Here is a 17522-nt window from a genome sequence, read left to right on the forward strand (position 1 = left end):
TTAGCACGGAAGGCAATCGAGCGTTTCTTCGAGGCGTTCAGTTCAAATGCGGATTTTATTATATCGGCGCTGTAGGAAGAAAGAAGAAGCTGAAGCGCCTTACCTGCACGGATCCCACCGCAGTCCTCAAACCTGCGGAAATAAACACACAAAACCGGATTTACAAATATACAGGGAAAATAATGAAAGGGTTTATTACACAGAACCCGATAACAAGAAGCGCGACTGTAAAATATATAATGTTCCTATATGGAGCGCTCCCACACCAGACTTGTAACACAGACGAAGGGAAGGATAAATGAAAGCAATTAATGGGGTGGGTGTGCACTTAGCTCTAGTCAGCTCGTGGGCTTCGCCAGGGTCTGCAAATCGGTCCGGCTGGCGTGCGCGCGTTGGCGGGAACTAGACCTCGTTGCGCCCCAGCGGCACGTCGTGCGTCGTTTCCACCTGCAGAACTCTGCACGTCTCCCGGTGGTGTCTCTGAACACTTCGTCTCTCCAAAGTCCGATCCCAACAAGAGGAGGAATATGTCGGTGTGAACCGCAATAAGCAAGGGTCCAGGGTCAGCGAGCAAGGGCGGAGGGCAAGAAGAAGAGAGGAGAGAGATAAAATGTCGGTCCTTCAGTTCTTTTAACATGGGGTCCTGACGTCATCGGCGGTCTTTGCCAATCGGCACGCTGCTTACTGCTCCTCCTTCTTTCCCCAATCGGTGAGTCCTTGCTCTGCCCTAGCCAATCAGCGAGTCCCTTCTTAACCTGGCCTTTCGGTTGGTCGACTCCTGCCCAATAGCGAGTCGCCTCTTGCTCCGCCTGAGCTGTGTGTGCTTGCCACAGGTGGGATTGTTAGCCCTGGTGCTTGATGCCTGGCTTCCGGTTGGATTTTATTGTTGGTAATAATTAATTAGTGTACTAATGGTGATGGATTCCTAGTGTCTATGGTGCGGTGCCGAACGAGACTGTAGTGAAACGTCGGGAACCTGTTATAACCCAGGTGTAACATCTCTTTCCCACTGAAGTGCTCATGAGTATACGTCCGCTGAATGCGAGGGGCAGACCTGTGACATGCCGACTTAGGATGGTAAAGAACTCATATTCGCATGAGGCTTGCTTGATTGTACTCGATATTATATGTATTCGTGATGCCTATTAGTGCATATGAATGATGGCCGTTATGTAGTCTTCCTTAGATGCTGTTTGAGATTGATTCAGATTAAACTCGGATCGAGAAAGCGGTTGTGAGACTGATTTTAGGATAAATCACATAGGGTAAGACTTGCAAGGGATAATTTATCCTTATGCCCTAATCTAGTTAACATGCCCCACCCCCTCATGACTGGGATGAATATACAACTTAATCCAACATTCAGACTAAACAGAGCTTATTACAGGTGATGGTTCTTACCCGACATCCGGAGCATGATACCTACACAAATCTATCTGACTACATATTACTACCCCTACAAACAACAATATACAAGCAGAGGCGTTTCTATGGTAAAATGCTGTGTCAATCGGACCAATGGTTGTCAATAAAAAGAATTTAAAAAAATGCAGACATGCACGTTACGGGGCATCAAAATGCAATGCAAAAATTTTAATGTCAAAGTATCAATCTGTTTTTTTGGAATTTTGTTCCAATGTCTATACAAATAATCTTTGCAAAGTTTGGGGAAAATTCTTTCAGATTTAGAGGTGCAACGCAGCATGTCAAATTTTGGTAAAATTTCAATTTTCGGTGCTTTTAGAACTCCCATTTCCTATTAATATGACATCAATTTCTAAACAAATAAAACAAATACTTTTTGAGAAGATGTTATTGGAAAGAGAAAGATGTGTTTATTTAAAAATAAACATTGACATTTTCATTGAACATCACTGAAAAATGTTTGAAAATTGAGTCCTAGTCCTTCACTGTTTTCCGCTGGCGCTTGCAGCGGCGAAGATTGGGCTGCTCAGAGCGGTCATGCTCAACTGCTTGCAGCACATTCTGCAGATGTTGCTCACTCTTGGCTGCTGCCACAAAGTCTGATGTGAGTTTGACCCCACGCTCGGCACAGTCATTCACAACGTTGATGGCACGCACATTCACCACACCTGCCTGGAATGATGCACTTGTAGCCCACTCCTCTACATTGAGTGAGAGAAATGCTGGATCGATGTGCAGCTGGTGCATACCGAACCAGCAGTCTGGGTTGGCAAGGTCGGCCAACCTGGTGGTCGGCGAGAGGACTGGGAAATTTGGCTTGCCGAAACCAGTGCCAAAGCGCTGCTGTGGGGCTCGCATAGGAAGATCTGGCTTGTGATCCAAGATGGCATCCGCAAGTGCACGCCGCTCATCAGCTGGCACCTTGGTGCTGAAGAGTGCCAGGGGAAGCATCTCACCAGTCAGGTACCAGAGGTGCCTCTCCAGTGCTTTCATGGCTGATGTTGCAATGCCCTCATCAACAGACTTGTAAGCGTACAGGTTGTGGTAGAGTTTGAGGTCATTCCATGGGGCATCTACGGCTGTGTCACAGGTCAGCCACCATGTTGCGTAAATGTGCATAATGAAGTTGGCAAACGCCCGAATCTTCGGCACCTGCTGCCGTGTGGTGATGGTGCCCTGGGGAAGCAAGGCGATATGCTGCTCCAGCAAAGCCAGCTTGAGTGTGTAGAGGAGCTTAGCCATCCAACGTGCCTTGTGCAGCGCTCCCGGCCTTTGGAAGTTTACTGGAGTCTGTGCTGCATCATCTGCACCCAGATAGACAAGACACAGCTGCACAAACTCGTGATAGTCGCCTCGCTTGTAGTCCATCACTGCTGCAGCACACACGGTGAGTTCATCACGTAACCTGCCCAGGAACGGTGGTTCGGTGTTGGCAATAATGTAGCGGGACAAAGGGCCACTGTATTTGTGCGGCAGCAAGTCCCAGTTGTCCTGCAGACGCCTAAACAAGGTAACCTCGGGTGAGCATGAGGTCTCCACCTTGAGGCCAGTGTAAATGTGGCTGAGGAGCACCTCACCAATGTGATGTCGGCACCCGGACCAGAGCAGTGGTCTACCAAGGCGGAGCTGGATGGCAATGCAGGCTGCTGTGCGATGGCCTGTGTTAGATGCAGTGGTGTCAAATGCCATGTTGACAACCTGGTCGGCACAGCACCAGTCCTGCAGTAGCTTGCATGTCAGCCGGGCGATGATATCTCCACATGCCTCGTCTTTACCCTTTGAATATGCTGGCACACCAAGCAGTTTGAGCTGCTCCGCATCACCAACTACCACAGTCAAACGCTCCTCCAACTGGCGCACATTGGTGAGCGTCGGTGTCAGCTTGCTGTCCCAGTGCAGGGTGCACATAGGAGATGGTGTCCACTGCTTTTGGTGTTCTTCATTGACAGCCTCCAGCACTTGGTGGCGTGATCGGTCTGCTGTTGCATAGGATGCTGAAACATTTTCACAATTACCGCCCGACTCTGTGATCATGGCACGCGTGAAGGCAGCCTGCTGCATTGGTGTGATCTTCAACCGTGTAGCCAGTGACACGAGACTCGGCCGACTGAGGATGTCGGGTGGAACGAAGGCTGTGGTGCCAGTCTTTTTATGTTTGCAGGATGTGGATGGGGTGTCCTCAGCTGGTATAGTGGCCATTTCATTTGTATCGCTAACCTCATCACTTTCACTCTCCATAGTCTCCAACATCGCCATGTTGGACGTCATACTCATTTCCTGCTGCTCCTTGGTAAAGCGTGCCTGCCGGGCTGCTGCCCCAGCTTCACGATTCTGTCGCCGCTTGACCTTGGATTGCAGCTTGGCATCGAATGCGCCAAATGTGGCCACTCTGTCTCCCTTCATGCTGGCCAGGAAAGCAATGTCCTCTGGATTGCGGATCTGCTGCTCCGTGTTCGGAGACCAAAGTGGGAATGTGGCATCTAAGTTGCACACCATTGCATCTACCTGTCGGGCTGTAGCCTTACTGGAGCGCCTGGCCTGTGGAATGCGCCGCAGCTTGTTGTTGTCGTCAACAAGCGCCACCATCTTGTTGCACGCAGCCCGGTTGGTCATCATTGGGATATTGGCCTTGGCGTAAAATGGCCGCACCTGCTCCAGGACGACCTTGGCTGCCATGAACCGTGACATTGCTCCAGTCAAACCGGGTCGCTTGGCATGCAGTTGCGCATCGCAATTGTACAGCATGCAAACCTAGCTGATGGCCGTTGCACCTCTAAATCACCATATATTGCAAAAATATTTTGCATATGTTGTAACAACATGAATTGGAACACTTTATCACCTGAACAGAACAATAGGTTACAAATGTATATTTTGATGCACTCTAATGCACGTGCTTACATATGTACATGTACACACGCATGCAACTGAATGCTTAACCCAGCTTTTCGCTTCGTGAGCGCAGGGTAAAAAGCACACCTTGAGTCACATTTGAGGTATGAAAAAAACCACTCCAAGATTCTGAAGCCATGTGGCAAAAAGGTTTTGTGGTCTGATGAAACCAAGGTGGAACTTTTTGGCCTAATGCAAAATGTTACGTTTGGTGCAAACCGAGCACAGCACATCACCCAAAGAACACCATCCCTACTGTGAAGCATGGTGGTGGCAGCATCATGTTATGAGGATGTTTCTCAGCAGTAGGGACCGGGGCACTTGTCAGGATAGAAGGGAAAATGGATGGAGCAAAGTACAGAAAAATCCTTGAGGAAAACTTGCTGCCCTCTGCAAGAAAGCTGAAATTGGGACGGAAGTTCACCTTTCAGCATGACAACGACCCGCAGCACACAGCCACAGCTACACTGGAGTGGCTAAGGAACAAAAAGAGAAATGTCCTTGAGTGGCCCAGTCACAGCCCTGACCTAAATTCAATCGAAAATCTGTGACATGACTTGAAGATTACTGTCCATCAACACTCCGCACGGAACTTGACTGAGCTTGAACAGTTTTGTACAGAAGAATGGGCAAATATTGTCGGTCGTCTTCCTATCTTGTTATGCATTCTAGGTCTGTCCTGGGAGGTCGATCGGCTCTCTGTGCCAATGCCCTGTTCGTGCGGAGCATGCACGGGGCCGACCGACAGCAACAACTCACATCTATTGATATAAATGTCGATCTGTCTGTCTGTCTGTGTGATCACATATCCATGTGATGTCTTTTCTAGGGACAACCATTCAAAGAAATGTGGAGAAATGATGTAGGGATGGTTTCACATGATCCTTTCTTGTGACCATCCCTTCCTTGTTTACATACTTTTTTGGAGTTACATCCTTTTACATTTTAAAATGTTTTTATTATTTGTGACCATCCCTACCTTGTTTATACCCCGTTCTCACTTGAACGATTTTCTACGCGAATGCCGTGCGACTACCAAATCGCACAGGGCGTACGGGAGTCGCACGGCAGTCTGTTGATTATTCGCACAGCTTGTAGGGGTGTCGTGTGTAATCACTGGTAATTCAGATGGGTCGCATGCCCGTGCGAGTTTTTTAAACTGTTGAAAATTTCCATACGGCTGTCGCACGTTTCGCATAATTCGCATTGGTCACATCGGGGTTGCACGGCAGTCGCACGGCAGTCTGATAGGTCGCACGGGAGTCTGAGGAGAGTCGCACGGCTCGCCGGGCAGATCGCTGGGCAGATCGTTGCAGTTGGACATCAAGGACATCGAGGTAGCAGATAGGTTGAGCGTAGCCTGGGTCGTAGCAGTGGATTCCGTCGCGCTGGGCGCCAGTGAGGACATCAGAGGGGCTGGCAAGATGATGGAGGTGCAGGTCGTTAGCGGGGCAGAGCGAGAGCGCACAGACGCCAGCTGGTGGTACGTGGGCTGCTGCTGCTGCTGGTAGGGCTGCTGGAAGCCGGACAACTGCTGGAAGCTGGACGGCGGCGGCTGGTATCCTATCTGTGGTTGAGCCCAGTTGTACGGCTGTGGTAGCTGCAGCTGTGGTTGCTGGATGTGAGCCTGCAGCGCCTTGGACCTTGCAACGAAGCGTGACACCAAGTTGGAAGCCTCTTGCTCGAAGTCGTCCCAGAGCGAGTTGTCAATCTGCTTGTATTTGTCCACCTGCCAGGCCCCGAACTTCTCCCGCACACTAGACGGCTCGGCAGCAGCAGGTTGCACAGCCACCAGCTGCGCCTGGATCAGCTTGTGCAGAAAGTCGCTATCTTGAGCCTTCCTCGCCAGCGCCTCCAGCTCCGGGTCGGCGGCTGCGTGCTTCTTCGCCCTCTTCTTCGGCTCGCTTGGTGGCTTGGCTAGGGAGTCGTCATAGTCGAAGTTGTCGAGGTCTTGCATCAGGTCAGAGAACTCTGTCTCTGGCTCTGGCTGGCTCGCTGGCTGGCTTGACTTTTGCTGAGACGAGGCACTGGACAGCTTCAGCTTGGACGTCCTTGGCTGCTTGCGGACAATATGCCTGCTCAAGAAGTCGAAGGTGCTCAGGATCCACTTCTCCCTTTCAGTGTGTTGCTTGGCGCCGGAGCCGGACGGAGCCCCCTCCTTCAGCTTGGCATATCGTGTCCGCATACCCAGGTACCAGGTGTAGAGTGCCGCGGAGTCGACGTTCATCTCGCGTGCCCTGTCCTCCCACAGCTTGTCCCGCTTCGCCTTGTCTTTGTACTCGCGGAGGCTCCTGTCGTACAGCAGCTCGTTCTGTGCCAGCCACTCAGCGAAGTCCTTCTCCTCCTCTGTGTTCAGGTTGAGCTTGGGGGGCTTGGTCTTCTTCGTCTTCGTCACAGGGACGTCGTCGGTGGAGTGGGTTGACTGCGCCACTGACTTTACCGAGTCGCCGTGGGCCTCCTCCGGGGTGGGGGTGGCAGCGGAGGTGGCGGCGTCTTCAGACTGCTTGCTTGCTCTGCCTCTCCTCCTCCTGGGTGCCTTGGCTGGATGCTTGGTGTCGGCCTTCTTTGGTGGCATCGTTGTGTTGTGTTGAAGATCGATGCCAAAAGGCCCTGCTTTTATGCGATTCGCGTGGATCGAACGGCACTTGTATGGCGGACGCACGGCGCTCTGATTGGTTGTACGGTGGTTATACTTGTACCGCATGCGCACAGGTTGCACATGAGTTGAACAAAAATCGCACGGCGCTTGCGCGGGACTCGTTGAGGTTGTACGGGGCAGTCGCACGGCAGTCACACGCAACTTGAACCGTTTTCGGATGTTTCGGGAGGAAAAGTCGCACGAGAGTTTAACGGCAGTCGCACGGCAGTTGTACAAGTGAGACAGCGCGGAAAAAAAACAGGAAAATTCGTACGGAAATCGCACGGCTGTACGATTTTTTAGTCGCACCGCAGTTGTACAAAAAATCGTTCAAGTGAGAATGGGCCTTTACATACTTTTCCCCTCTCAGTACGGGACGTTTTCTTATGGTATTTGCAGTTTGGGAGGGAGGAGCCATGCACGACGCGTTGATCCTGATTCGTTCTGGCTTTCTCAGATCTACGGGACTCTATATATTACTCTATAATTATTACCTGAATATTCGTTTACAAGTTTTTGCTTTATCTTGATCTAATAGTAATATCAATTTTTATCAATGGACGGTTTCTATACATTACATATTCAATACGTGCACGGTATGACGTCATGCAAGCAAATGTCGAGGCTGAAGATTCGCCTTGCTGACGATATCCTGTGCGGAAGTAGAGGAAGGGTCCTCTTCAAATCCTCGGGTTTTCACATCTTTTGGTTTTTTTTTTTTTGAATACGTATGAGGCACTTGCACGCCACTGATGTTTTACTTTTACTTTGTCAATTCAAAACGGTTTTCATCTTCCATTACAAATAAATCTACGTAAACGATCGGTTGGTCCAAAAATAACAAGCTATAATGGGATATCATAACGAGATACATTTCCCTTGAATTAAACAAATTTAAATTATTTAAAAAGTGGATAAAAACGTCTGGTGTTGAACAACGCCATGGACGCGAAGAGTCACGTGGCAGGCGAGTGGCGACCTGGTTGGAAATTTTAATTCGTATTTCCTCAGTAATTATTATTTTTATATTTTCTTTCGTCGCCTTCTTGTATAAATCTGCAACCCGATGCGAAAAACAAAGCCACCATGAAATGGTACAAATGAAAGGCGGAAGCGGTAACGGAGCGGCGATGGCCATGGAAGGCATGGAGCTCGAGATGGATAACGGCGGCGAACCTGGCAGGATAATTTGGGGAAACGTGCTCTACTCGTTCGTTGAGAGTGAGGAGGCGAAAGCACTCATCGCGCGCATTCCTGACACGAGGAACGCCGGACTGTTCTGGGAGTGGGAGAATCTGATGCAGCGCTTCACGGGTGAGGAGCATCCATCGACGTGAGGTGGACATCGCTGATCACGTGGACTACGGAATACGTATTTTTATGTTAAGAAAATAGGCCTTTTATGTTTTGAAAAGCGGAAATATTTTTTTTTAATGTGAAAATATCCCAAAATATTTTTTTCCCCCGTTTTATTCATTTTTTATTATTACCAAGTTTTTCAGAAATCGGTCAAAAAAAGAACAAAAAATGGTAAGCTTTTTCCTGCACAACATTAAGCACTCTGGGCTAGTAAACAGGTAAAAAATGACGTTCAGGTACCTTTATTGCAACCGCATTGTTTGATCAGTAGAGGACTAGAAGAAATTGACAAGACCCTTTTAGGAACGGTTAAAGTAGGTGTTTGAAATCATTATCTTGGTAATGTTCTCCTTGGTGAGGCGGTGGCGGCGGTCGGTGAGGACGTTTCTGTCGATGGAGAAGGACCTTTCCACGTCGACGCTGACGATGGGGCAGTACCTCAAGAGGGGGATGTCGGCAAGCTCGACTCCAGCCGGCACACCAACCTCAGATCCGTGCTGATCTCCATCCAGGATCAAAGCCACTGTCCTCAGCACACCAATGTCGGGATTGCGCTGGAGCACCGCCTTGAACTTGGTGAGCAGGATCTCCTTACGGCAGCCTCGGATCTTTTCGAGCTCCTCCTTGGCCTGATCAAGGAGCTGGAAGGCCTTGGCCAGCTCCATGCCGGCCTCCTCCAGCTGCTTAAGGATCTTCGGGATGAACGACACGTGGGCATTTAAGAAGACCAAACTGAGCTTGATGTCCGCCTTTCCGAACAGGTCCTTGGCACTCCGGATTGCCATCGCGTCGTCATCGTTCAGCTGGTCCACAATGTCCTTGACGGCCTCGAAGTGCTCGGCGTAAAACACCGCGGCGTCGATCCACGTCCCCCACCGAGTCAGAATGGGCTCCGGGGGGAGAGAAAGATTGGGCTGCTGCTCCTTCCAAAGGACAACACGCGACGGGGCTTTGACGAACACCTTCTTCGTCGTGGCAATCAGGTCGTTGACGTCCTTGAACATTTCTCGGACTGTCTCGCAGACACGGTGGAGCGCGTGGGCAACGCAAGTCACATGCAGCAAGTCCGGGAAGAGTTCCTTCAGGGCATGGCCGGCCTTGATCATATAGGCCGCGGCGTCGCTGACGAGGACCTTGAGGCACTCCGGCTTGAAATCAGGCCAAAGATAGTGCAGCGTGTCATTGACTGCGCGCACGATCTCCCTGGAGTTGGTCTTCTCCAGAAACATGCAGTGGACGAGGTGGGGACGAAAGTACCCCTCCTTGGACAAGCGTCCCGCGATGATGTTGGCCACATATCGACCTGCCGAATCGGTCGTCTCGTCGACGGACAGCCAGATGGGCTGCTGTCCGAGGTTGGCACGGATCCCCGCCAAGGCCTCGTCGTAGCACTTGTCGAGGTAGTGCTTTAGAATCCAGCTTTCATCGGGGATCTGGAGAGTGATGTGCTTCTCCAGGAACGACCGGAGGGCAGGGTTTTCCAATTTCGACCATGGGATGCCAGCGTCCAGCATGGCCTGGCACAGCTCCTGAGCCACGACGTCGCACTTGTGCCTCTTTCCGCCACCAAAGTCCTCCATGGTGGCTTGCGTGACCGTCCTCTTCTTCTTCAAGGCCAAGTTGCTCTTGTGGCGGTCTCCTCGGACATGTTGGGCCAGCTCAGACTTCTGCTTCGCCCGGAAAGTCTTTTCACAAGCTCGACAGAAAGCCGTGTCACTCGACACGTACTTGAAGGTGGCCCCATCGCCGCCAGCGTTGAATTCCTTCAGCCACTTGTCACGAAGAGCAGCACTCATCTTGATAGGAGACTTGTTCGCACTTTGTGTACACTCTCTCACTGTAGTACACCGCCTCACTGCTGTACACGCTGGGGACGCAACGCATGCAAGTGGACGCAACGTTTTGTTTTTGAGATCGATCGCAGTTAAAAAATTTGATCGCAGTTAAAAATTTCGATCGCAGTTAAAAATTTCGAAAAATTCCCTCATTTCTTTTGCGTTGCCAGACATTTTCGACCAAAAAGGGCATTTTATTTTATTTTTCCCGAAAAAGGGTGAAATATTTTTTTTCTCCGAAAATAGAAAAATAATTTTTTTGCGCGCAAAAAAGCCGTTTTATGTGAAAAAATATTTTTTATTTTTTCGCATAAAAATCCGATGTGCACGTGATCAGTGATCGTCAATGATCGTTTCGCAATGGAATCTGAATGGTGCAATTGATTGGTCTTTGGTTCGTGTGGTCCCTGCTGGTGTGTGGAGTTTTGTGGTGTTTGTGTACGTTCAGGCCTAACCAGAGCCCTTAAATACTATTCATTATGATCTTGTAATCATCGTGATGTGTTGTTTTACAGAGATTATGAATAAATACCAATATCAACCACATCTCTTGGATCCTCATCTTGGTAAGTCAGGTTCATGGCTGACTTGGATTGGGCTGGGCGTGGTTTGTGAGGAAGATGGGAGTGGTAGTGGGTGTGGTAATGGGCGTGGTAATGGGCGTGGTAGGGGCGGGGTAGGGGCGGTGTTGGGTGCGGGGTAGGGTGCGGGGTAGGGGCGGTGTTGGGTGCGGGGTAGGGGCGGTGTTGTGGGCGGGGTAGGGGCGGTGTTGTGGGTGGGGTAGGGGCGTGGTTGTGGGCGTGGTTGTGGGCTGGGTAGGGGCGTGGTTGTGGGCTGGGTAGGGGCGTGGTTGTGGGCTGGGTAGGGGCGTGGTTGTGGGCTGGGTAGGGGCGTGGTTGTGGGCGGTGTAGGGACGTAGTTGTGGGTGGGGAAGGGGCGTGGTGAGATGACAATGGGAACGTGGAAATGTGAAACTGAGACGAGCATTGGATTAAGTAGAGTGAAAGGTTATATTATAGACATAGACAGAAAGCACTCCAGATTTATCTCATCTTTTGTCGCATTTTCAGTACTTCACAGTGACCTAAGCCTGACGATTACAATTGGTAGATTGGGTTTGACCATCACGATCCATGTGCTGGAGGGAATTTGACAATCACGATCCAAATCACAATCACCCCCTCCCCCCCCCCCCCCCCCGCCCCCCTTGACCATCACGATCCAACCCCCGTTTGATGGGATTTAACCGTCGCCATCCATGTGCTTGGATGGGATGTGACCATCACGATCCATGTGCTTCGATTGCATTTTATTGTCATGATCCATGTGCTCAAATGGGATTTGACCATCATCCATGTGCTTGGATGGGATTTGACCATCACGATCCATGTGCTTGGATGGGATTTGACCATCACGATCCATGTGCTTGGATGGGATTTGACATTCACAATCCATGTACTTGGATGTGTTACGCCATCACGATCCATGTGCTTGGATAGGATTTGACAAGCCATGATCCATGTGCTTGGATGGGATTTGACCATCACTATCCATGTGCTCGGATGGGATTTGACCATCACGATCCATGTGCTCGGATGGGATTTGGCCATCACGATCCATGTGCTCGGATGGGATTTGGCCATCACGATCCATGTGCTCGGATGGGATTTGACCATCACGATCCATGTGCTCAGATGGGATTTGACCATCACGATCCATGTGCTCGGATGGGATTTGACCATCACGATCCATGTGCTCGGATGGGATTTGACCATCATGATCCATGTGCTTGGATGGGATTTGACCATCATGATCCATGTGCTCGGATGGGATTTGACCATCGCGATCCATGTGCTCGGATGGGATTTGACCATCACGATCCATGTGCTCGGATGGGATTTGACCATCACTAGCGACGTGCTCGGATGGGATTTGACCATCATGAGCCACGTGCTCGGATGGGATTTGACCATCACGATCCATGTACTTGGATGTTGTTATGACATCACGATCCATGTGCTTGGATGGGATTTGACCATCATGAGCCACGTGCTCGGATGCGATTTGACCATCACGATCCATGTACTTGGATGTTGTTATGACATCACGATCCATGTGCTTGGATGGGATTTGACCATCATGATCCATGTGCTCGGATGGGATTATATCCATGTATGCACTCTTATTGAAACTGCAAATTGTAGAATCGATGTGACTATTGCTGTGGCCCAAGTACGCACATTTTGGGGCATCGAAACGCACCGATAATGCGCCAAACTGACTTATCTCGGCCTGAACCCAAACACTTGCCCATGTTTGTTTCTCAGATTCTCTTTTGGAGTTGCTACTTCCTTTTGTCAGAGATGGTGAAAAGGAACCTTGGCTGTGCAACCTGGCCTGTCGGTTCCTCCAGTTAATCTGTAAGGTAAGCAGCAGTGACGCCACCACCCTCCTCGCGTCTTTGTTACATGCCGCAGTGAATGGGTTATGTTAAACGAAATGCTTTGTTATTATTACCAGTTCACATCTACAAGCTGATGAGCCCTAAATTCCAAAATATCCACGTTTAAGAGTAGCCTCAGTTACCCTTTGTGAGGCACTGCAGTAATTCCTCGCTTAACGCGGTGTCACACAACGCAATTTCGTTACAACGCGGTTTCTCAGCGGCGGTCAACGACCTTTCTGGCGCCGCACGCACGGCTGGCTGTATGGACCGATACGACTCGCATCTCAGCCCATCATCGGTCCTGTGGCCCGCCATCTTGCTGTGTGGCACGTCCTCGTCCATCTTATTGGGATTTATTGGTGTCATCCATTGACATCGTGTGTGATAAGCGACCAACCATTGATGATAGTGCTTATGTGAACAAGGAAAAAACGGAAATCTATTTCGTCCTATGTTAATTTTAGAAGTATGAAAAATATGAAAAAAAGAGCAATATGAAAAATGTCAAAGTGCTTTAGACATAAGACACACTCTGTCTCACTGAAGCCACATCAAGGGCAATCTATGCAAATACCAATAAAATAAAGAAGATGCAAAACTGCTGCACAAATAAGTTGTGCACGAACAACCCCAATGAAAAAACATGGAAAGACTGTTGAATACGTGGATTCAACAACAGGACACATCTACTTTGTCAAGCAAGGAATTTCTGTAACTTCCTTTGTTTGCAGCACAAGCTTGCGGGGTAGCATCATTGGCTGAGGTTGCATCTATGCCGCTGATACAGTACCGTCTGCTGGTTCAAGCAGGAGTTTTGAATTTAGCCATGATGCCAGCGGTAGCTCACCTACTCTTCACTAACGACACCATGGGATCTTTAACGTCCCATCAACGAATGCTGAGACAGGACGCTTGTTTAACGTCCATCCGAGGGACGGCACATGCACTGATGAATCACCCTGCCTGTGAAACACCATGATGGACATTATATAGCTGGATCGGGATTTAAACCCAGGCTGGACATCTTAGATGCGTGTGTGTGTACCTCTAGCCCACCATTCCAGTCCATTTAATACTGTAACTGATTGGTGGGTGTTCGATTGAGAGCATTGGGCTTGCTTTGGTCGTGGATTTGGCTGCAGATTCTTCCTTTTTTTGAGTAATGTGGGTGGTATTGAAATGCCTGGGTAATCATTCCCTTTCCTTTTTGTGCAGCGTCCTTGTTCTTGTGAAGTTTACAGTGCCTTCACAAAGTATTCACACCCCGATAATTTTTTCACATTTTGTTGTGTTACGGCCAGAATTTAAAATGGATTAAATTGAGATTTTTTTTTTTGTCACCGATCTACACACAAGACCCCATAATATCAAAGTGGAATTTTGTTTTTAGAAATCTTTACAAAATTAAAAATGAAATACAGAAATATCTAATTTACATATCTATTCAACCTCAGTTAATACTTCGTAGAAGTGCCTTTGGCAAACAGCTTCGAGTCTCCTTGGGTTTGTCTGTATCAGCTTTTCACATCTGAATTTGGGGAGTTTCTCCCATTCTTCCTTGCAGATTTGCTCAAGCTCTGTCAAGTTTGATGGGAAGTGTCGGTGAACAGCAATCTTCAAGTCTTTCTGCGGATTCTCAATGGCATTCAAGTCTGGGCTTTGGCTGGGCCACTCGAGGACTTTCACGTTCTTGTTCTGAAGCCATTCAGGTGTTGCTTTGGCTGTATGCTTGGGGTCATTGTCATGTTGGAACATAAATCTTCACCGCAGTGTACGGTCTTTTGAATTCTGTATTTGACTCCCTTGGATCTTTTTCCACAAAGGTCTTTTGGATCTTTTTGGCAGGTTCTCCTCATGGATTTGCCCGTATTTGGCTCCATTCATTGTTCCCTCTATCCTGACAAGTCTTCCAGTCCCTACCGGTGAAAAGCATCCCCATAGCATGATGCTGTCATCACTACACTTCACAGTAATGATGGTGTCAGATGGGTGATGAGCTGTGCTCGGTTTCTGCCAGACGTAGCAGTTTGCATTCAGGCCAAAGAGTTCAGTTTTTGGCTAATCAGACCACATCATCTATTTCCTCATGTTCTGAGTCTTTCGTGTGCGTTTCTGCAAACTCCAGGTGTGCTGTCATGTGCCTTTTTCTCAGGAATGGCTTCCGTCTGTCCACTCTCCCATAAAGCCTAGATTTGTGAAGTGCTGTCGAGACTGTCGTCCTTCTGGCAGGTTCTCCCAACTTAGCCAAGGAACTCTGTAGTTCTGTCAGAGTGGTCATTGGGTTTAGGTCACCTCCCTGACCCCCAGGTCCTCAGTTTGGTTGGACAGCCAGCTCGAGGAAGAGTCTGGGTAGTTCCATTTTCTTTCAATTTCCTAATGATGGAGCTCATTGTGCTCTTGGGAACTTTCAATACTATATAAATTGTTTTCTATCCTTCCCCAGAACTATGCCTCCTCACAATTCTATCTCGGAGTTCTACGGACATTTCCTTGGACTCTATGGTTGGGTTTCTGCTCTGACAAGCACTGTCAACTGTGGGACCTTGTATAGAGAGGTGTGTTTCTTTCTAAATCATGTCTAATCAATTGAATTGGCCACAGTTGCATTCCAATTAAGTTGTAGAGACATCTGAAGGATGATCAAAGGAAACTGGATGCACCTGATATAAATTTGGAGTGTCATAGCAAAGGAGTTGAATACTTATTGATTGGAGACATTTAAGCTATTCATTTTTAATTATTTTGTAAAAATGTCAAAAAAAGAAAAAGAGAAATCCATTGACATTATGGGGTATTATGTGTAGATCGGTGACAAACAAGACTGATAGTCTAATAACAGTGTGGCCGGGTTGGATCTGCTTGGTGATCTCATGTGACCAGATCCTCAGCTCTGATTGGTGGATGCTTGAAAGGGACATGCATACATACACTGGACAGACAGATAAACACTGTTCCAGACAGCATTGCCCTACGGGCTACGCCATAAAAATATTGCGGCCGAACCACGTGACTGATGACGTCCTCATTTTTTTTTTTCTCGACCAATTTATCCCAAGATCACGCTCAAGAAATTTCATACTGATCGGATCAAGTGTTCTACTTGTCGATTTTTGATGTCATAATGAAGATACCTCTGACATCATTAACGTATGTTATTCCCCATGGGGAGTGCTTCACAATGAGCCACCTTTCAATTTTATCGATGGAGTGATTTTGGAGCTATGGAGGTGGAATTGTTTTCCTTTTTTTCCAAGATGGCTCCCATACCACGTGACCTATGACATCCTAATTGTCGTTAAACATGTATACAGGAGGAGGCGCTCCTATCCTGAAAATTTTGTGTCGGTCGAACCAACGGTTGCAGAGAAAACGAATTTTAAATAGAATAAACCCAGAAATTGCTGTTGGAAGGGACATAGTGCATTCAGAAAGTATTCAGACCCCTTCAATTTTCACATTTTGTTATGTTGCAGCCTTATGCTGAAATCGTTTAAATTCATTTTTCCCTCGTCGATCTACACTCAATACCCCATAATGACAAAGAGAAAACAGGATTTTAGAAAGTTTTGCAAATTTATTACAAAGAAAAAACTGAAATATCACATTGACATAAGTATTCAGACCCTTTGGTATGACACTTGAAATTTAGCTCCGGTGCCTCCCATTTCTCTTGATCATCCTTGAGATGTTTCTACACCTTGATTGGAGTCCTCCTGTGGTAAATTCAATTGATTGGACATGATTTGGAAAGGCACACACCTGTCTATATAAGGTCTCACAGCTGGCGATGCATATCAGAGCAAAAACGAAGCCATGAGGTCGAAGGAACTGCCTGCAGAGCTCAGAGAAAGGATTGTGTCGAGGCACAGATTTGGGGAAGCCTACAAAAAAAATTCTGCTGCATTGAAGGTTCCCAAGAGCACAGTGGCCTCCATAATTCTTAAATGGAAGAAGTTTGGAACAACCAGGACTCTTCCTAGAGCTGCCTCCCCCCCCCCCGGCCAAACTGAGCAGTCGGGGGAGAAGGGCCTTGGTAAGATAGGTGACTAAGAACCCGATGGTCACTCTGGCTGAGCTCCAGAGATCCTGTGTGGAGATGGGAGGAACTTCCAGAAGGACAACCATCACTGCAACACGCCACCGATCTGGGCTTTATGGCAGAGTGGCAAGGCGGAAGCCTCTCCTCAGTGAAAGACACATGAAAGCCCGCTTGGACTTTGCAAAAAAGCACGTAAAGGACTCTAAGACTGTGAGGAACAAGATTCTGTGGTCTTTCATGTCTTTCACTGAGGAGAGGCTTCCGTCTGGCCACTCTGCCATAAAGCCCAGATCGGTGGAGTGTTGCAGTGATGGTTGTCCTTCTGGAAGTTTCTCCCATCTCCACACAGGATCTCTGGAGCTCAGCCAGAGTGACCACCGGGTTCTTGGCCAACTCTTACCAAGGCCCTTCTCCCCCGATTGCTCAGTTTGGCCGGGCGGCCAGCTCTAGGAAGAGTCCTGGTTATTCCAAACTTCTTCCATTTAAGAATTATGGAGGCCACTGTGCGAATTATGGAGGCCACTGTGCGAATTATGGAGGCCACTGTGCGAATTATGGAGGCCACTGTGCGAATTATGGAGGCCACTGTGCGAATTATGGAGGCCACTGTGCGAATTATGGAGGCCACTGTGCGAATTATGGAGGCCACTGTGCGAAATATGGAGGCCACTGTGCGAATTATGGAGGCCACTGTGCGAATTATGGAGGCCACTGTGCGAATTATGGAGGCCACTGTGCGAATTATGGAGGCCACTGTGCGAATTATGGAGGCCACTGTGCGAATTATGGAGGCCACTGTGCGAATTATGGAGGCCACTGTGCGAATTATGGAGGCCACTGTGCGAATTATGGAGGCCACTGTGCGAATTATGGAGGCCACTGTGCGAA

The 17522-nt window shown here is 48.6% G+C and overlaps 1 protein-coding gene across 2 annotated transcripts in view; it reads left to right on the forward strand.

The window, feature by feature from the left end:
- The first annotated feature begins 7897 nt into the window (after positions 1–7897).
- TBCD (tubulin folding cofactor D) overlaps positions 7898–17522 on the forward strand; it is a 181548-nt gene continuing 171923 nt past the window's right edge. Inside the window, exons 1-3 of one of the 2 annotated variants that reach the window (XM_068117802.2) lie at positions 7898–8269; positions 10665–10715; positions 12477–12574. In XM_068117802.2, the coding sequence (XP_067973903.2) occupies positions 8047–8269; positions 10665–10715; positions 12477–12574 (372 nt within the window). In that variant the 5' untranslated portion in view covers positions 7898–8046. The remainder of the gene's footprint in view (positions 8270–10664; positions 10716–12476; positions 12575–17522) is intronic. The other variant, XM_068117801.2, reaches the window with a different exon arrangement.

This window comes from Myxine glutinosa, chromosome 5 (assembly GCF_964187855.1).
Source record: "Myxine glutinosa chromosome 5, kmMyxGlut1.1, whole genome shotgun sequence".
NCBI classification, from domain to species: domain Eukaryota; kingdom Metazoa; phylum Chordata; class Myxini; order Myxiniformes; family Myxinidae; genus Myxine; species Myxine glutinosa.